Source organism: Pan troglodytes, chromosome 11 (genome assembly GCF_028858775.2).
Source record: "Pan troglodytes isolate AG18354 chromosome 11, NHGRI_mPanTro3-v2.0_pri, whole genome shotgun sequence".
NCBI lineage: Eukaryota > Metazoa > Chordata > Mammalia > Primates > Hominidae > Pan > Pan troglodytes.
Genome location: NC_072409.2, coordinates 21,611,605 through 21,633,713, shown reverse-complemented (window position 1 = coordinate 21,633,713; position 22,109 = coordinate 21,611,605). Strand labels below are relative to the sequence as shown.

The following is a 22,109-nucleotide window of genomic DNA, read 5'->3' as shown; positions in this document are numbered from 1 at the left end:
GACCGGAATTCTATGAGTGTCTACCTTTTCAAAGTTCAGCGCTAAGCACTAGGAGTATGGTGCACATAAATAAGACAGACAAGAGAATGGTCTGTGAGATTGGACAGACCTGTACAAATGCCATTTTTCTCCTTGTGACCTATGTGAACATGAGTGAGTCATTTAACTTCTATGATCCCCAGTTTCCTCATGTGTAAAATAGAGTAGACACTTCTACCTTAATTCAGTAGGATGCTATAAGGTCACATGATACATTGGCCACAAAAAAAACAGGAATTGCAATATACTTAACACAATAATCATAACAGTGGTAGTAATGGTGTTATTTCTGTTTATTGAGCATGTACTATTCACTGAACACTTTATGTATTTATTATCTAACCATGAAGAAAGAAAGAGTAATATCATCATTTCTGCTTTACACATAAGCAAAATAAGGAGCCAAGAAATAAAGCATGTCATACTGTGAGTAAGTAGCAAAGTTGATATTCAAATTCAGTTCTGTTAGAAAAAGGGATGTTTGTCTATTTTTGTCTCCTCCAAATCTAGTGCTTTCTATGTGCACAAAATGACCCTGGTTGGTATGTCAGTTTGAGAAAGTAAACAGCAGGCAATCTCTTATTTGCCTTTCTTTCAAAGGGTGTAGCAAAGATTCATTGAAACTAACTGCAAAGGGACTCAGGAACTCAGATGGGAGAAGGAAGAGGCTCTGTATGGTGGTTTGGAAAGAAAATGTACACAGGTTGTGGGAACCAGTAGCTGATGCTACAGATATAGAGCTGAACTGGAGGCAGAAAGAAGACAAGCATAGCTGGAAACTTGACCCAAGATCACTCTAGTGAAAAGCCAGGAAGTCTCATGCATTAAGCAAACTGTCACTGTTTCCTTGCTTTCCCCTAATCCCTGGCATACTGCACCGATGCACTGATTGTCTTTCTAACGTTCACATGTTCCTTTCCATAGTACGGTGGGGAAATCTCTTGGAAAAGGGCCCTGTCTCAGAGCCTTGGTAAAGTATATCCCCTTCTTTTTGCATCTGTTAAATATTACTAAGTCCCTTTTAATACAGTTGCAGTGCAGATGAAATGAGTGTATATGGAAGTGAATCGTACATGGTGAGTGCTTCATAAAGTCTAGTTCCATCCATTTATTCAGAAAATATGGAGAAATGGTTTACTGGGTACACTGGCTAGAGTTCTCTCTCTTTATTTCTCTCATCCTCCACACATACCCACATCCCTGTGTGACTGTGAATAAATATATTATTGTTGAAGATGAGTAAACATTATCAAAGTCTGGCAGGACGCAGTGGCTCACGCCTGTAATCCCAACACTTTAGGAGGATGAGGTGGGTGGATCATGAGGTCAGGCGTTCAAGACCAGCCCAGACAACATAGTGAAATCCTGTCTCTACTAAAAAAAAAAAAAAAAAATTAGCCAGGTGTGGTGGCAGGCACCTGTAATCCCAGCTACTCGGGAGGCAGAGGCAGGAGAATCACTTGAACCTGGGAAGTGGAGGTTGTAGTTAGCGGAGATCACGCCACTGCACTCCAGCCCAGGCAACAGTGTGAGACTTCGTCTCAAAAACAAAACAAAACAAAACAAAACAAGACAAAAAAACCATTATCAAAATCTATAGGGTAAAATATGGAACTTCTTCATTTCCCACTCCTCACTTCCTGTCCCAGAGGTCACCGTTGTTAATTTTTATGTGCTCTTCCAGGAGTTTTTCAATGCATTTAAATACATATTGTGTGTGTGTGTGTGTGTGTGTGTATACATACACATTTCTTTGAATCTGTCAACTAAATTGGGGGGATTTATATAAACACACATATGCACACACACATATCATAATAAACTCATAAGCAGAATTACACTATATATTGTTGTGAGACATGCATTTGCACCTGATGCTATTTCTTGGAGATCTTTTCAAAACACTATATATATAGATCTATCTTTCTTAATGGTTATTTGGCATTGCACAGTATAAACGTACCATAATGCTTTTAACTAATTTTTATTGACGGGCACTTTGGCTGTTTATAGCTATTTGTTATTACAGACAATGCCATAGTGAAGATCTTTGCACATATATCATTGTGCCCAACTATGTGTTTCTATAAAACAGATACTCAGAAAAGAAATTGCTTGGTTAATGTTTTATGAATTTTAAAATTTTGATAGATCTACTAAATAGCTGCCTGTAGAATCTCTACCCGTTTACAATCCTATAATTGATGAATGGGAGATTCTATTTTTCTACGTCTTTCATGTTCATTACTGCCAATCTAGGATAGGAAAAATAACTCATTTTTGTTTGGATTTGCATTTCCCTTGTTACTGATTAGGTTCAGCATCTTTTCATGTTACGGTCACTTGCATTTCTCCTTCCATAGATTATCCATTAATATGCATTGACCATTTTTCTATTGTGATATTTGCCTTTTTCTTTGTGTTGGTTTATATATGCTGAATATTTTCTGGGTAGTTATCCTTCACCTTCCATATATATTAAAATTTTTTTCCAGTCTGTGCTTGTATTTTATTCTTGCTTTTGATATCTTATTACCTCTTTCTTCTGGTCTTTGTGTCTGAAATTTGTGCAATGTTTAGAAACCCACAAGATGATAAAATATATTTCTGTATATTATTGTAGTATTGTATATGTTTAAAAAAATCTTTGGTTATTTAATATGCATGGCATTTATTTTTGAATGTAGTGTGAGTGTTTATTTTAACTTAACTATTTTTTAAAATGGGTAGCCAATTGTCTGAAGTGTCTGACCTTTCAACAACAAATTTGAAATGTTATTTTTTTTTTTACACGTGCAATCCCTACATATGCCATATATACATGGTTGGTGTTTTTCCTGTTTAATTATCTGTATATTCCTGCAGTAATTCCAAGCTGTTTTAATTACTATAGCTTTATAGCCTGTTTTGGATATAGTCATAAAGTAATACTCCTCCCCTTCATCAACACTAGTTTTCTATTTCCAAATTTCCTGACTGCTCTTCCATATTTTTCCTTTCAAATGAATTTCAGAATGGGCTTATCAAATTATATGCAAATCCCTAGTGGAATTTTGGGTGGCATTGCTTTGAATTTGTAAACTAAATTGGGGGAAGGTTTTAATATTAATTTTATTTCATTTTCTTTTATTTAATATATACATTTTGCGAGTTAACTCTGTGCTGGGTGCTTCTGATAAATGTGACAAAGACATCTTGCATTAGCCACACTGTGTCCTCTTCCTGGACTTGCATTGCATTGTGTCCTCTTCCTGGACTTACATGTCTAAGCCTGTCTTGCAGTTGGGCTGAAGGGGCCATGTAACTGGATTCTGAATAATGGAATCTATGCTGACATGATTCAAGTCACTGCCAGAATTAGCCTTTTCAAAACATCCTGTGATTTTTCAAGCTGCCTCTTCCCTTGTTATGGCAAGCTTGGAGACCATGCGTTCCCGATGCATTCTACAGGATGGAGGAAGACTGCCACAATCACAATAGACTGTGCACAAATAAGAAACTAGCTTTTGTGCACAAGCTTCTGGCTGGGGGAGGGGGCTCATTTGCTACAGGAAGAAAGCTTATCTTATCCTAATACAGCATCTTTATAATTTGGAGTCCTCTAACTGAGAAACAGTTTCTGTCTCTATTTATCAACTGTTCTTTTAAAACATTTGGTGAAGTTTTTGACTTTTTGTTATAAAGGTTTTGCATGTGTCTTTTGGAGATTATTCATGGGCATTTATGAAAGGCACTATGCTGTAGAGGTTTATCGAAGTATGTTTTGGATCCAGACTAACAGAGTCCAAATGCTGAGTCTGCCACTTACCAGTTGTGTGACCTCAGACAAACTACTTAACCTCTCTGTACCGCCTTTGCTTATCTATAAAGAAGATCATATGTGCCTTTTAGAGTGAAAATTCTACTGTTGCAATCTTTTAAACTTCAGAAATAGGATCAGTTTTTCATTTATGCTTTATGTTTTCTACATAGTTATTACTGACTTGAGAAAAGCTGTTACTGATTTTTCTAAGTTGATGTTGCATCCTACGAACATAAAGAACTTAAACATTCTAACATGTCTACTAAATTTTTCTAAATGGAGAGCATATATTTGCTCAGTTTGGATATTAGGATTATGGAATAAGTTTAAAAACTATCCTTTTTTGTTTCTTTCTCTGGATCAGTTTATATAAGATAGATGTTAACCATTACTTGATAATTTGATAAGTCTTGCCTATAAAATCCCCTGGGCTCGATGGCTTCTTTTCAGTTGTAGATATTTAGCTCTTATCATTTATTTCCTTATTATCTGCCTATTTAGATTATCTATATCCTCATGACTCAAACTTCATAATTTATATTTTCTAACATTATAATGTATTTTATCAAGACTTTCACATGTATTGGTGTAAAGTTCTATGCAGTGTTCTCATTAAATTTCTTTTATCTTTTATGTTTCTATAGTTAAGGCACTAGCTCATTCGTAATGTGTTTGTGTTCTTTCTTTGCTCTCTCCTTTGAATAGGCTTTTTGTATTTTGTATTTTATTGGTGAGCTCCTTTTTTTCTTTTCTATTTAATTTATTTCAGCTTTTATTTGTATTAATTCCTTCCTGCTGTTTTATCTGACTTTGTTTTATAATTCTTTTTATGGCTGCTTAAGTCAAATGCCTCATTTGTTTATTTTCAATCTTTCTTGCTTCCTAATAAATGTCTTGAAGCTTCTGACTGCAGCTTTGCCCACACCCCATAAGTCTGACATGCAGCCCTCATGCTCCTGCTCATTTCTAATGAGGTGAAAATCTGAGTTTGATTTTTTCCATATCCAAGTGTCACTTAGAAGATATTTAAAAATATAATTCCAAAATAGATAATTTGTTTGTTCCTCTTTTTCTAATATTACTGCATTTTTAGACTAACAGTGTAGTTTGTATAATTTCTATGTTGGTGAATTTTTGAGATTCTAAGGTAGTCACAAGTTGAGATTTTAGAGCTAATTAAACTTGAGTTCAAATACAGGTTGTGCCATCTACCTGTTACATGACCTTGATCAAGTCTGCTAATTTCCGTAGGCTTTGGTGTCATAATCTATTAAGGAAAATGACAATCCTTATCATGGGGATGTGAAAATTGAGATAACTTATACAAAGGATGAAACTGTATCTCTCATATAGTATTCAAGTAATGCATCAGCTATTATGCTTATTATTGTTATTGTTGTTGTTACTTAGTCTATTAACCCATTTACATATCCCAGGAAGTATAAATTTATTTCTGTTGGTTCTCATATCCTAGTTGCTGGCCTCTATCTAGATCCAGATTTCTTAAAGTTGACATAGTTGCCATTCTTTGATTCCTTTTTTGTTTTTCTGCTTCACAGCATATATTTGAGAACTTCTTATGTTGCATTCATTGGAAATAAGGTATACATATAATTTGTATATATTTTTACATGTGGAATTATTATATAGAAGTTAAATATATGCATTATTTGTGTGTGTGTCTCTGAGTGTGGGTGTGTACATACACAGGTATTTGCAAAGCTCAGTCCCACATTCAGGATCCCACAGTTTAGTGGAATGCTTTTGTATATATGACCTGGTTTGCTCCTTATAACCTGTAATAGGTAGAATAATGGCCTCCTCAAAATGCCCACATCCTAATCCCGAACACCTGAGGTTATCTGACATGGCAAAGAAGACTTTGAAGATGGGATTAAGTAAAGGATTTTGAGCTGGAAAGATTATCCTGGATTACTTGGGTGGTCTCAATGTCATCACATGGTTCCTCATAAGAGGGAGATAAGTGTGTTAGTCAGAGGAGGAGATGCAACTTAGAAGCAGAGGAGAAAAAGAGGGGAGCAGAGTAAGGGACCATGAGTCAATGAATGCAGATACTCCCTAGCAGTTGGAAAAGGCAAGGAAATAGATCTTCCCCTAAGGCCTCCAGAAGGAATGCAGCCCTGCCACCGTCTTGATTTTAGGAATATTGACCTTGAGAACTGTAAAATAAAGTGTGTTATTTTAGGACACTAAGTTTGTGGTGATTCATTACAGAAGCAATAGGAAATGTGAGACACTCACAGGGAGGTATTGTCTCCACTTTCAGATGAGAAAATTGAGGTTTAGAGAAGTTGAGTGACTTGCCCATGGAGCTATGTCTAGTCAATAGTGGTGCTGGGAATCAAAACTTAGGAGCTCAAGACGTGTGTGTGAACGTGAGTGTATGTGTACGACTTTAAGCATATCACAACTGTGGATTTACAGTGATTTTTCTTTTCCCTGTGGGTGGGAAAAGATTGTGGCTTGCAGGAGAGATTCGGGGGAAAAAAATTCCCATCCTTGTAAAAGAAAATGATCCCCTGAGTTTTGAAACAGGAGCAATTCTCCCCCGCTGAGCCACCTAAGGGCATAGGAAGGTTTATGCTAAGGTCTATTTAGTTGTTGGGTTTTTTTTTAAATTTTATTTTTGTACTATGACACATAATTATATAGCTTCTTTAGAACATTCTGTCATCTGGGAGATTTTCCTACAGAAATTCTAAAGAGTGTAGGCTCACAGGAAACCAGCCAAGATCTACATGAAACTCTATTTATACATGTGCCAAAATGAAAAATGTAAAGTAAGTGCAGAGATACATACTGGGCATTTTAGCTGAAGGCAATGGATGTGTTACCCTTAACACACCCATCACATTATAGAGAATACCAAAACTAGATGGGATTTTAGAGAGTGCACCATAAAACCTTCTATGTGTTTAGCTCAGAGCATGTTTTATTTAATCCTCATAGCAACATTGTGAGATGGGTACTTTCATTCCAACATTGCCGCAGAGGATCCTGAGGCTTGGGACATCTTAGCTCACTAATCAAGGTCACATGAGCATTTTGGAAAAGCCAGAACCTTGACTTGGGTCTTCTTACTCCAAATCCTGTGCTCCTTCCAGTTAATTACAAATGACCTCTTCCTATCTGTTTGTTGTTTGAAGGAGAAAATTGAGACTGACAGACAAATGGTATCGTGTACAAACTCTCAAAGCAAAGTATTTCTTTTTCTCATGTATTTTTTCCTTATTTATTAATTTATTCTTCAATGGTTTGTGGAATCAACAGAATTATCAAAATACATATCCTAGAAACTTTTTTAAAATAAGGAAGGAATCAAATCCTTAAAAATATTAAGAATAGGCCAAGTGCAATGGCTCATGCCTATAATCCCAGCACTTTGGGGGGCCGAGACTGGCGCATCACCTGAGGTCAGGAGTTCAAGACCAGCCTGGTCAACATGGCGAAACCCCATCTCTACTAAAAATACAATAAATTAGCTGGGTGTGGTGGTGAGCGCCTGTAATCCCAGCTACCTGCAAGGCTGAGGCAGGAGAATTGTTTGAACCCGGGAGGAGGTGGTTGCAGTGAACTGAGATTGTGCCATTGCGCTCCAGCCTGGGTGACAGAGCAAGACTCTGTTTCAAGAAAAAAAAAAAAAAAAGAGAGAGAGAGAGAAAAGCAGTTAAGGGTAAGAATAGCTCAAGGAGCTGCACAACAGGTAGACTTGGACCAACGTTAGGAATAAATCTATGTATCCTATTACTAAGGCAAGAAAGGAACAGGTTCCTTCCCAGCTTTCCTAATGCAGAAACCTGTGAAAACCTCACCCTGGGATCATCAGGGCTAGAACCAGCACCTAAGGAACTCAACTGCATTAACCCTTCTAACTGATATCATGGGAATCTTTTTCACCAACACCCTCAGTATTGTCCCAACATTAACCAAATGAAGATCAGAGGAGGTGTTCTCTGAGCGGTCTTGGGTTGCAGGTTTTATTCAAGGGAAAATTTAGAGTTTCTAGAAAAAGAAAAGAAAGAAGTGAATAGAAAATGGAATTCCATGGGAAACTCTGGATTAATTATATAGCAGATTTTATCTAGTCTAAGACCCCTAATAACGGTAAGAAACACTATCAGTTTACATAACACTAAGAAACAAGGAAAAAAAAAGACTGCCAAATAAACTCTGTCAAATCATTAAAACTAAGATACCTTCCCACTTCAGAAATGTTAAAATGTGGAAAATATGGGCACTTTAGAATCAACGAAATATGTTTCTCCACTGCATGATTTGGGAGAGCCTTGACTATCCCCAGGTACACTGGGAACCTGTAAGAGGCAGTTAGGAGTGCAGATTTTTCCACATGGGAAACTCTGAACATTTAGTTTGTTGTTGTTGTTTAATATTTGAATGTCTCATGGAACTAATGTTCCATACAATCCACACTGGAAAATAGCTATCCAAACAAATGGATGGATATTACGTGTTTCCATCAATTGTCGGTGAGCATTTTTTACACCTGAGCTTTTACAAATGTTTAAAAAGAAGAGAAAACAAGGTTATAATGTTTGACAAGAACCTGGCATGAAAGTATTCTATGTTAACGATTAGAAGTAAAATTCACGTTCTCCAACCAGAAATGAAAGGGGTAAGGGCTCAGGCTTTAACCTAAAAGGTGGAAACCACAATAAAACAAGTGCCTGAATGAATTCCCCCATCTCCCACCAACTCTTCCACTTGTTACTGATAATCAAAATGAAGGCCATTGTCTCTGTTCTGTCGTTCAGTGTTTTCTACTGTTAGACTAGACTTCAGCTTTGACAATGAAAATACGTGGCTTCCAGTTACTATGGATATTAAACATGTTTATCTCCTTTCCCTCTTAAAATTACATAAAGAGAATATTAGACAGAGAGGCTATTAAGGACTATTTGAGGCTGGATGTGTTATTTGAGCTAATGTGTTTTCAGGGCACTTTCATTTAAATTGGAAGCAAGAAGGTTGGGATATCTCAAGCTTCTATCCCAATTTTACCTCCTAACTGGCCGTGAGTGCCCCCACCTTCAGGGCCTCAGTTTCCTCCTCTAAATGATCTGAAAAATACTGAAACTTAAAAAATGTTGATGAGGCCGGGCGCGGTGGCTCACGCCTGTAATCCCAGCACTTTGGGAGGCTGAGGCGGGTGGATCACGAGGTCAGGAGATCGAGACCATCCTGGCAAACACGGTGAAACCCCATCTCTACTAAAAATATAAAAAATTAGTCGGGCGCGGTGGCGGGCACCTGTAGTCCCAACTACTTGGCAGGCTGAGGCAGGAGAATGGCCTGAACCTGGGAGGCGGAGCTTGTAGTGAGTGGAGATCGCCCCACTGCACTCCAGCCTGGGCAACAGAGCGAGACTCCGTCTCAAAAAAAAAAAAAAAAAAAAAAAAAAAGTTGATGAAATGGCTCACTATCTCTTACATAGGAATATATGAGAAATAACTCTCTTAGCAAATAACGGCAGAAAAAGGTGTATAACTCCTGAAAACAAAACAAAACAAAAAAACTACAACTTTCCTTTTCTCATACAAGGACAACTATATAATCCACTATGGGTATTTTTTCTCTTTCTCTGTTTACTTTGGTTGCCAAGAAGCACACAGCCAAATTTATCTCATGTTGAGTGACTCTTTCATTTTGAGCTTCTGAAACCATTTTCTCTCCCCTCCTTAAAATGGCACTGATGATTCCTATCTTTATATGAATAGCCTTTTAAAAATATGTTGTCTTTATGTGAGTAAAATAAGTTCTCTTGGAAGTGTGCATGGTAGACTCTGTAAACACATACACACACACAAAACAGACAAACTTTGTTGCTAGGTAACTTGCCAAGGTCTTCACAGGAGGTGATGCCCTCTCACCTATAAGACTGGTTCTAAGGATTTATTCTACAGGCTTTAGCTTAGTGTCCAATGCCCTTCTCAACCTATCTTGAATTCACCTGCTTCTGTCTACCATTCTGGTACTTGTGCTCTGTCAATATCAATCAGGACCCAGTGAGGCTTAGGCACCTCTTTGCCCCTGCTGGAGAAGAACTCTACTCAATGATTATTTGCACCTAATAAAAGACCAGGCACAGAGTAGTCACAACAAATCTTAGGCGGATGAATTCTTTAATTCAATCATTATGGTTCTAAATAAGTCTTTGGGCCAAGCAGTGGGAATGGCAATGAAGACATGCAGATGCCTAGGATGTAGTCCCTGCTCATGAGGAGTTCACAGTATGACAGAAACAGACAGGAATGCAGGTAAATCAACCAAGCTATGAGGCTATCACAGGGAGAGCCATGGGGCCTGTGCAGCCCCAGAGAAAGGATGATTTACTCCGTTTTGGAGAATGTAAACTGATGAGAGGGCAGCCAGCCAGAGGTCCAGTCTCCAAGAGATGTCAAGATTTCACTGGGATAAATAAGAATTTGAGACAAAATGTAAATATTCCTTTCCCTTGTAAGTAGAAATGAAAATAAATAAATAAATAAATAAATAAATAAATAAATAGACGGGGGAAAATGTCCTTTCTATATAGGCCCTAACCCCATGCGACATTCAGCCAATATTTAAATAGTATCCATTTGAAAGGATGAATATTGGCCAGGCACGGTAGCTCACGCCTGTAATCCCAGCACTTTGGGAGGATGAGGTGGGCAGATCATGAGGTCAGGAGATCGAGACCATTCTAGCTAACACGGTGAAACCCCATCTCTACCAAAAATACAAAAAATTAGTTGGGTGTGGTGGCACGCACCTATAGTCCCGGGTACTAGGGAGGCTGAGGCAGGATAATCGCTTGAACCCAGGAGGCGGAGGTTGCAGTGAGCTGAGATCTCACCGCTACACTCCAGTCTGGGTGACAGAGCGAGACTCCATCTCAAAAAAAAAAAAAAAAAAAAAAGAAGAAAGAAAGAATGGGTATTATTATCTTGTTCCAAGGTAACTGCATAACTCACATCTGATGCCTCTTAGGGCTCAGAGAAGGCTTGCTGAAAAAGTGATGCCTGAAATGAAACTTGGAGGCGAAAGCTAAAGGGCCAGGGACAAATGGGAGTCAGTGGGGGTACAAAGGAGAAAGAGACAGGAGACAGAGGGAACAGTGTTGTGAAAACTCCAGAAACTGAAACCAGGAGGCTTAACTTAGGAAGAGGAACCTAGCTGGAAATGAAACTGGGAAAGTCAGACTGGAAACTTCTTTAGCCATGTTAATGGAGGAACTTTGCTTAACAACTATTAATTGAAAACCTACTATGTGCCAGGCACTGTTTTAGCTCCTGGAGACAAAGTAGTAAACAAGAGATAAAATCCAGTAATTACATAATTAAATGAGATGGTTTTATACTTATTAGACTAATTATAATTATGGTTTACTGAGTGCTTAACTATGACAGCTCCTGTGCATGTATAATTTCATTTAATCTTCACAATGGTGCTACAGTCACTTCTAATTCTACATGAAAGAGCACAGGCTCAGAGAAATTGAGTGGCTTGCCAAAGATCACATGACTAGATGTGGCCAGAGGTCAGCAATGACATCAGATCTGTCTTGACTGAGCCTGGAACCACAATACCTAAGTTTCAATCTCAACAACCTCACTTACCAGATATGTGACCTTGGACAGTTACTGAGCCACTCTGTGCTTTTTTTAAAAAAAAACATAAAATGGGAATCATAATAGTAACATCGCTAGTAGAATTGTTATGAGAATTGAATGAGCTAATGTACCCAAAGCACTTAGAACAGTCATGGTACGTAGAAAGTCCTTAGTAAATGTTAGCTGCTATTATTAACCTGGTTGCAAACAGATTTATTAAACCTTCTCCTACCCAGAACACTCTTAGGAAGGTCATAGAGCTTTGAGCAAGTTGGGAAGGTCCCCTTGATAATGAGTTTATTTTGTTTTCCCGGCTTAATTCAATAGCATCCCACTTCTCTCTGGACCATCTCTCTCACAAGTATCTGCTAATAGCTTTCATTGTTTACAGTGCTTCTAACAAGTGTGGTAACTTCTCATTTGCATTCCTAATAGACAGTTTCCAAATCCTGTTGAAACTGCAGTTGGTTTTAGGATGCCTGGGTTTTGTTTTTTGTTTTTTTTTGTTTGTTTTTGTCCTATTTATTACCATTTGGATGGGTTTTAACAGCTCACCACACACTCTCACCCATTCAATCTTCTTTAAGACGCTCCCAATCCTTTCACAATATATTAACAGATTAGTCCTGTCTAGTGCATCAGGTCACTAGCAAATGTTATTAGAATCACTTAAGTTAATTTATTTAACAAACACATACAGTGCTAACTCTGTGCAGGACATTGTTCCAAAACATTTCACAAATATTAATGTAAATGGTAATATATTTAGTCCTTATAACATCTCTATAGACAAATATTACTATTATCCCTGTTTTACAGATGAGAAAACTGAGGCACAGAGACATAAATTAACTTGCTGAAGGTTACACAGCAAGGAGATGTTGAGCCACATCACTAGTCATATGACCTTGGGCATGTTTCTTAGCCTTCAGAGGGTAACAAATATGAAATAGTTTCCTCTCTTCGGAATTATCATTATATTAAGGTAGGTATTAAAATTTTACTGGTGAGAAAATGGAAGGTCAGGGGTCCTGAAAGGCTTGCCTTATGCCTAAGGGAGAGTGGCAGAGCTAGGATTACAATTCGTGTCTTTTGAATCCACGGTTCCCTGTAATGTGCTGTGGATGGAAGGTGGTAATAGTTTCTGATGTCAAAATCCATTATTGCTGCTCCTGCTGCTGTTACTGTTATTATTTACCACAGAAGAACAGCCCCCACCCCACCCCAAACACACAGAGAGAAAAATAACAATAACAAGAACATGGCTGATTCTGGATGCAGCCTGCAGATCAAAAGCCATGCATAATTTACTCAACACTGCCCTGCAGTCACTTAAGCTGAAGAGAGATCGCTATAAATTCAGATCTGCATACCCTAATTTATTTCTTATTTATTTTGCTGATACATATCTAGGGCCTCCAGTGAGCTGCTTCTACACCTGCACAAAGGCACCTGCAGCCCTAAGTGCAACTAGGGCAGGAAAGGAGACCTTGAAATAAGCCCTGGAAGAAAAACTGGACTCTACACACTAGAATCATACAAGTTAAATTAATTTTTCTGGTAAACTGGAATTAAACCCATGCCCACACTCACCCCCTATTTGTGAAACACAGGACTGAAAATGTTGTTACATGTCCTGTTCTGCTTTTCTATCTTAGTAAAGACAGCATTAAATGTACTTCTTCCATGAGTACAAGATTATTTTTCTGAGTCACAGAATGTCAAAAGATAAGCAAATATTCTAATACTAAGACATAATCAGAAAGGGAATGAAGAGGAGAAGAAAAAAGTCTGTTCTTGTAAGTGATTACTAAGGACCAAATGCTATGCAAGGTGCTGTCAAAGGCAGAAGTAATGGCCATTGCAGTCTTTAAATGGAAAGCAATGTAAGTTGGAAGAAATGTCAGCCATCCTTCCCCAAAGATCTCTTTTCACAGATGGTCAAACTGTGGCCCAGGGAGAGAACATGACTTGTCAGAAGTCACTCAGCAAGTTGGTCCCAACGTGCTCCCCTTTTAGCCTCATACTTATTTCAAAAGTCAGTTTGAGTCCTTCACGAGCCAGAGCTGTCCTACAAGCTTTACCTGTGTTGTTTCCTTTAGCCCTCCCCTCCTCCAGTTAATTGTCCTTACAGATATGGACATTAGGACACAGAAAGGCTGAACAGTGCCCTCACATTGCTACATTCCTGCTGAAACTGAGCTTGAAGCCTGGACTTAGCCTGTGCTTTTATGCACCATACCTGAAGCCTTTGTGAACACCTTCAAGACGTCTGCTTTTGTCTCCAAACTGCACTGACTAGGCCCATACAGGTAGATTCAGAAGGGCAGGAGGCTTCAGCAGGAAAAAGCTCCTGGCTCTAGGATGAGGCCTGGGCATGGGTTATATTTATTACATTTATTAACCCAATCTTTATTTTTCTCATTTTTTTCTTTTTTAACCCACCCAACAGAAGGTTATACTTTTGGCTTTTGGCTCTTGGGCTAAAACAGGAAAGGCAGAAAGGCCATTTTATTGAAGGTCAAGGTTCAGCCTTGCTGAGCTGTAGTGTCTGATCATTTTCCCATGCATCCCTCACTTCTGTAAATAGGGCACCTGGGCCTTGGGGACAGAGACTCACCCGCAGAACATGAAGATGGTGCTCGAAGTGGCATCGTAGGGCAGGGGCAGCGTCTGCTGCAGGCACAGCTGCTCACAGCCGCCATTAAAGCCATCAGAGCAGTCAATGCCTTTGGAGTGGTCGTAGCAGCCAGAGCCATCCTTCATGGGTTTCAGCTCCTCGGGGCACTGCTCAGAGAGAGGGCAACAGGGTAGTTATGGCTTGGGAGGTTGTAGGCCCCATCACACCCTCTCCTCCCTCCTGGAAGAGTCATGTGTCAGAGACTGACAGAAAGGTATTCAGTCTCCTTTTGTCAGTTAATAACTTTGTGACAAGTTCCACAAGTCCCTTTACTTCTCTGAACCTCAGTGTGCCCACCTGTAAAATGGGACTTTTGTGACTATCTGCTTATAGTGTTGTGAGAATGAAGGGTGATAATGTCAGCAAAGTGTTGAGAACACTGGCTCACACGGCAACAGCACAGCAAATGTCAGCTGCTGCTAATATTGATATTGCTGGGATCATATTCATTATTGTTTCTACTGTTATTGCCCTATAGGGTCTACTGCTAGAAGGGTCACATAGGGAGGCTGCCAGATATATATTTAAAAGCCTCTACCAGTATGAGTGTAATTTCCAGCTTTTCCTCTTCTCACTGTGTGACCCAGAGAAGTTACTTGCTGTCTCTGAGCCTCAATGTTCTCATCTAATAAATGGGCACAATACCTGCAACTACAGATTTGTTGTGAAGCTTAAGTTGGATCATGGGGGTGCATACCTTACTTCGGAATTTGGCACATAATTTGGTACTCATAAAATGTGAATTACCTTCCTTCCTGTCTTGAATTAGTCTCTTCTTCTCCACCATTACCCCTGGAGCCCTAAGTAAGATTCCTGCATACTCACATCACCATGAAAAGGGCTCCTAGCCAGTCTGCTGGACTCCAGTCAGGCCTTCTCAAAACCATCCTCTAAATGGCCAACAGAGTGCTATTTCTAAATAGCATCACTCCCCAGCTTAAATAAGTAAATGAATCTTAAAACATGTGAAGCTGCTATAAACTGATAATCAAGGTCCTCCCTTTATAGACAACCTAGTCCTCTGCTTGGCCATATGCACAGCCCTCCCCATAGCCCTCTGGTCCCTAAGTAAACTCCAAGGAGTTCAACCTTCAATGGCCTCAGCTAGAACGCTCTTGTCAGTGGGTCTGGCACCTGCTACGTGCTCCTTCAGTGGAAAATCATATACTGTGGAGACAGATGGCTATTGATTTAATTTAGTTTTCCATCATTTGATGAGGCTGAGCTCATCTTCTCCATCCCAGCTGATGGAGAAGTAGTTCCAATACTCCTGCTTTCAGAAGAGAAAATGAGGTACTGGGTTTTTATTTCAGTCCTCCTGCTGGCATTTCTTGTCCACAAAGATTAACACCCAGAGCCCAGCCTTCCTCATCCATCACCGGACATCACTGATTAAAATGCCTTCCCACCATGAGACCCCACCGGCCAACTCCCCGCTCCCCTTCCCATGCCATCGTCCTAAACAACATCAATAATAAAACATACGCACAAAAATTAATTTACAAAAACCACAATAACAAAAAAAAAAAAGGTCAGCCCTCTTGGAAATTAAATTTTGCCTAAGAAGAATTTGTAATTACAAATGCATGGGAGAGTTCTTCAAGACATTTGAGACTGGCGCCAGGAAGAGTGATGGAGAAAGTAGGTTATAAATGGCCTTTGTCAAGCTGCAGAAAGGTTATAAAACTGCTGCATTTTGTGCTTAAAAAATCAATTTTCCATGTGAGTGAAGTGCTGTACATATTAATACAAGCTCAGAGGAAGCCCCTGCTTGTCTCTGAACATTCACTGTCAGACAAGAGGGCACCTGGTCACAGGGTCATTTGGAGCCGTTTGTGAGTACTGGGGCCTGGCTTCAGTCTGTTTGCAGACTCGTGGAGCATGTTGAAAAGAATGACTGATCTTCTGACCAGGTAACAGGAGACACCTGGGCAGGGTACGGTCTCAGTCCTTCCCATCCCCCAATGATTCTCTACCACACTTGTTTTTTTAAACGTGTTCACTAAGCTCCAGGTTTTAACTAAGCGCTTTACCTGTTTTAACTTATTTAATCCCTATAGCAAATATATGAGGTAGAGTGGTAGGCTGATAATGGATCCCAAAGACATGTCTCTGTCCTAAGCCCTGGAACTTGGAATCTGTGAATGTGACTTTCTATGGTAAAGGTTATGCAGATGTGATTGTGTCAAAACTCTTGAGGACACCCTCCTGGGTTTTCCAGATTGGCGTAAATGCCATCACAAATGTTCTCATGACAGAGAGGCAGAAAGAAATTACACACACAGAGGAGAAGGCGATGTTGGGGTGGAACAGAGACTGGTGTGATGTGGCCACAAACCGATCGATGCTGAGGCCACTACAACCTGAAAGGGGTCAGGCACAGATTCTCCTCTAGAGCCTCCAGAAGGAGCACCACCAGAAATCAAATGCCAGCACCTTGATTTTGGATTTCTGGCCTCCAGCACTAGGAGAGAATAAATTTCTTAATAATTATCTTAAGCCACTGAGTTTGCAGCAATTTCTTGCAGCAGACAAGGTAGGTACCGTCAGGATTCCCACTTTGCAGAGGAGGAAGCGGAGGAGAGGGTCACACAGTTTGGTGGTGACAGAGGCAGAGCTTCTCAGGCTTCCCAACTTTGTTGCTATTAACTGCCTAATGGGCAAGCCACTTCACCACCCTGTCATTTACTGACTGATTGATCTCTAGTTTTAAGAAGTCCTGTCGTTTACTGACTGACTGACATCTAGTTGTAGGAAGTCCTGTTATTTACTGGCTGACTGACATCTAGTTTTAGGAAGTTAGAATAAGGCAGGGCTTAGAGCTGATCTAACCTCCTTACTTTAGAAGTGAGGCCCAGAAAGTTAAAGGACATCACCCCATATTCCTCAGCACATGAGTGAAGAACGTGAAGCCAGGCTTCCCTTACCTCAGCTTGGTGTTCTCTGTCCACTACACTCACTTCCCTTCAGGTTAAAGCATTTTGCAAACTTACAGATCCTATAGTCTCTCTCCCCAAGATGATTTGCTGATGGGAAACTGAGGATCAGAAAGGTGAGGGGACTTGACCAACATCACACAGCAAATTAAAGGCAAGATTTGATCCATGCCTGTGGGAAAGGCTTCCTAAGTACATGAAGTGGGTTTACCAGTTACCATCATTCCTTCCTCTATCATGGACTTCAGGTACTGTGCCTTTGAGGATGAGTAGGGGCAGATGAGATCTAGCCATTGTTTGAAATTACTTGTATATTATTAGTATTTCAATTAGTTTGTTGCTTACTGTCTGTCTCCTCCACCAAAATGTAAATGCTATAATAGTATGGACCATGTGGCTTGTCCTAAGCCATCTGGCACACAGTTGGTACTTGTTATTTGCTGAACGAATTGGTGGAGTGCCAGAAATGACATTTAGTGTATCTGTGTATTAACTTTGGATCTGAATCCACACTGCTTCTTATAAGTTGTATAACCTTCAGGCAGTGACATAAAGCCTCCTATCTTCACGTGATTACTGTGATGGGTAAATAGTACGGTAGCCAGCTTCAAAGATGGTCCCCAGTGATTCCTGCCTTCTGGTATTAAGACTCATGTAGTCCCCTCCTACACTGCACCAGAATTGGTCTATGTGACCAATAGTATGTGGCAGAAGAGGAGGTATGTGGCTTCTAAAGGTAGATCATAAGAGAGATCTTTCTCTCCCTCTGTCTCTCTCTCTCTCTCTCTCTTATCACTTGCTCTAGTGAAAGCAAGCTGCCATGTTTTCAGCAGCCCTATGGAGAGTCTCATGTGGCAAGGAAGTAAAGCCTCTGGCCAACAGCCAGTAAGGCTGGGGCCTGCCAGCAAAACATGAGTGAGCCTGCAAATACACTATCCAGTCCCAATCAAGCCTGTTCAGATATTGGCAACCCCAGGTGACATTTTGACTGAGACTTTGTAGGGGTGGGCCAGAACCACACATAGAAGCTGCTTTTGAATTTCTGACCCTTAAAAATTGTGTGGGATAATAAATACTTTTTGTTTTAAGTGACTTGATTTTTGAGATAATTTGTTACACAGCCATAGCTAACTAATACAGTGAAATAAATGTATGCAGTACTTAGCACAGTGATCAACAAATAGTTCTGCTGTTATAGGTATTTGTAAAGAGCTTAGAATCTGGTTTGAGAGATAAATATACACATCTATCAGAGAACGTTAGTTATAGAACAAACATAAAAAAGTATGGTAAAATTTGTTTGGGAAAATAAAAACTCTGCAAACTAGGCAATATTGAAACAGGGAGGTTTTAGTCTTTTCTCCTCCTCTAGGAAGGGAATCCTGTAGGAAGGAAGTTCCCATAGGAAGAGAAAAGAGACATCTAATGTACTAGAAGAGGAAGACTAGAATTCATTACCAGGCACTGTCACTTGCTTGCCTTGTGACCTTGGACAAGTCCTTGAAACTATTTGGGACTGTTTTCTTTCTATAAATAGAGGAGCCAGTTTGGAGACAAGAATATGAGGACTAAAGTCAGGCCTGAATTCCAAGGAAAGATTTGTGACACTGAGCATACAGGCAGGATGCTTCACCTCAGAGACAGCCTCAGGTTCCTCATCTGTAGAATGCAAATAATGTCTCTCTTGGAGGCACTTCTGAAGACTGTGTGAGAAAACACTTCTAAAGTATCTGGCTTTAGACCTGGTACATAATAGACACCTAATAAATGAAGAATAATTGAATAGGGATATATAAACAAGTGATAAATTAACCAAAACCCCCCAAAAAAACTAGCCTAGTTGGGAGGAACCATGATGTCTGACTAGATGCAAGTAGTATGTCCCTCCTCCATGGAGAGGGACCAGAATAATAAGTAGATACACACATTTCAAACAGATTGTCTAGAAGAGAATGCTAGGATTCAACAGAGGAGAAATGAGAAGCACCAGAAGTAAGTAAGCAGAGACTTTGAGGCAGCTTTTCCAGTCAGAAACCAACTGAGAGCTGGAAGGGGCTCCCAGATGTGGGGAAACAGTAAGAGAGAAACCCCCAGGGTTCCAAAATGGGGTTTTACACCTTGGCTGTGAGAGAAACTCTCAACCTACTGGGGCCTTTGGCCTGACATACGAAGTGCCTAAAGTTTGCATAAAACCATTGCCACAGAATGAGAACCCACATAAAATCCCACAGGCATCTGAACCTGGAGTAGACACAGCTGGGCACTATTTTGAGAGCCAAGATACTGGGGATCTACAGATATGGCTGCTGCTGCCCTGTTCTAAAGAGGGAGAGGGAAGACTGGGTGCTCCCACACATCCCCAGGAAGCTCCTTACTGCCCTGCTGCAGGCTGCTATTGAGACTGAGACATGGATAGACTGTACTTCCCACAGCTTCTTGCTCACATTTCTTGCCTGGGATGGACTCTGCCTTCTCTGGTATCAGGCCCAAAGCACCGTTTTTGACAGTTTAATGCTGAGCTGCACCCTACCATTGGCGTGAGTTTGGGTTGATGTGGCTGCAGCTGCCACCCAGTCAAGGAGGGACAGGGAGACCAGGCTATCCTATGCATATCTAGGACAATACCCACTGCCCTGCAAGGGGCTGCTGTGAGACCAAGACTCAAGTGGGCCACACTCACCACAGCTTCTTGCCAATGTGGCTCACCTGAGAAGGACCCCATCCTTTCTGGTCACAGCCCACAGCTGGCACCATGCCCAGCATTTAATGCTGGACTGTGCCCCAGCCTTGGGGCCGAGTTTGAGGTAACATGGCTGCAGCCACCACCCTGCTGGGAGAGGGACAGAGTAGACCACACTCTCCTAAGCACACTCAGGACAATACCCACCACCCTGCTGTGGGTGGCTGCGAGACTGGGGACTAGCCCGCCCAACCCATCACAGCTCCCAGCAAGACCAACACGGGTTGCTTGAGTCCCGGTGGGTTGCTCTACCACCATCATTACTGCCATCAGCCACACTACACTAGCTTCCCAGGGGCCCCCAAATCTACACATACATCAGGCCCACTGCTCCCACTACTAGCTTCTAAGCAAGCCGACTAATGGCCCAAGAATCAGCCCTCAAAAACCTACTAACACTGAAGCCACTGTAAGCTACTTCGGGGCCTAAAAACAGGCACGCTCACCCCACTGCTGCCACCATCAGGTGTGAAGACTGGCTCACTTTGTATTCAAGGTCCCAGCTTAACTTCACCACAATCTCGACTAACAACTGTGTGATAATGAAAACACAGTATCTCAAAATGTGTATTATACAGCAAAATCAGTGCTAAGAGGAAAGTTTATGGCATTAAATGCCTACATCAAAAAATTATCACAAATTAACAACCTAATATCACACCTGAAAGAACTAGAAATATGGCTGGGAGTGGTGGCTCATGCTTGTAATCCCAGCACTTTGGGAGGCTGAGGTGGGCGGATCACCTAAGGTCGGGAGTTCGAGACCAGCCTGAGCAACATGGAGAAATCCCGTCTCTACTAAAAATACAAAATTAGCCAGGTGCGGTGGTGCATGCCTGTAATCTCAGCTACTTGGGAGGCTGAGGCAAGAGAATCTCTTGAACCCAGGAGGCGGAGGTTGCAATGAGCCAAGATTGTGCCATTGCACTCCAGCCTGGGCAACAAGAGGGAAACTCCATCCCAAAAAAAAAAAAAAAAAAGAACTAGAAATACAAGAACAAACCACACCCAAAGTAAGCAGGAGAAAAGATATAACAAAGATCAGAGCAGAAATAAATGAAATAGACCCAAAAAGCAATGCAAAGGATCAATGAAATGAAAAAATAATTTTTTGAAATGATAAACAAAATTAATAAGCCACTAGCAAGAAAAGAGAGAAGACTCAAATAAATACAACCAGAAATATAAAAACAGACACTACAACTAATGCCACGGAAATACAAAAGATCATCAGAGACTATTACGAAGACTATTATGTTCATAAACCAGAGAACTTTGAAAAAATGAATATATTCCTGACTACACAAAACCTATGGAGATTGAACCAGGAAGAAACAGAACTCCTGAACCGACCAATAATGACTACTGAGATTGAATCAATAATAAAAAATATCTCTCAATAACAACAGAAAAAGCCAAGGACTGGATGAATTCACAGCTGACTTCTACCAAACATCCAAAGAAAACTAACACCAATTTTCCTGAAACAATTCCAAAAAAATGAGGAAGAGGAAATTCTCTCTAACTCATTCTATCCGGCCAGTATCACCCTGATACCAAAACCATACAAGGAAATAACAACAACGAAAAAGAAAACTACACACTAATATCCCTGACGAATATAGATGTTAGTATTTTGCTTAACAAAATACTAGCAAAAGGCCGGGCACGGTGGCTCACGCCTGTAATCCCAGCAGTTTGGGAGGCTGAGGCAGGCAGATCACTAGGTCAGGAGTTTGAGACCAGCCTGGCCAGCATGGTGAAACCCTGTCTCTACTAAAAATACAAAAAAATTAGCTGGGCATGGTGGCACACGCCTATAATCCCAGCTATTTGGGAGGCTGAGGCAGGAGAATTGCTTGAACCCGGGAGGCGGAGGTTGCAGTGAGCCAAGATCATGCCACTGCATGCACTCTAGCCTGGGCGACAGAGTGAGACTCCGTCTCAAAAAAAAAAAAAAAAAAAAAAAATACTAGCAAGTCGAATCCAACAGCACATCAGAAAGATAGTACACCATGACATGATCAGGTGGAATTTATCCCTGTGATGTAATGAGGATTCAACTATGCAAATCAATAAACGTGATACATCACATAAACAGAATTCAGGAAAAAAGCCATACAATAATCTCCATACATACAGAAAAAAAAGCATTCAATAAAATTCAACATCCTTTGATGATAAAAAAAAATCCTCAACAGAGTAATCATTGAAAATACACACCTCAACATAGTAAAGGCCATGACCCACAGCCATTATCTTATTGGGGAAAAAAAAG

General features: G+C 40.4%; 1 protein-coding gene across 4 annotated transcripts in view; it reads right to left on the bottom strand.

The window, feature by feature from the left end:
- The window catches only part of ASTN2 (astrotactin 2), a 980,365-nt gene that overhangs the window by 378,812 nt on the left and 579,444 nt on the right, over nucleotides 1-22,109 (bottom strand). For all 4 annotated transcript variants that reach the window (XM_009457169.4, XM_009457172.4, XM_009457170.4 and 1 more), the window contains one exon: nucleotides 14,096-14,262. In XM_009457169.4, coding sequence (XP_009455444.2) covers nucleotides 14,096-14,262 — 167 coding nt within the window. The remainder of the gene's footprint in view (nucleotides 1-14,095; nucleotides 14,263-22,109) is intronic.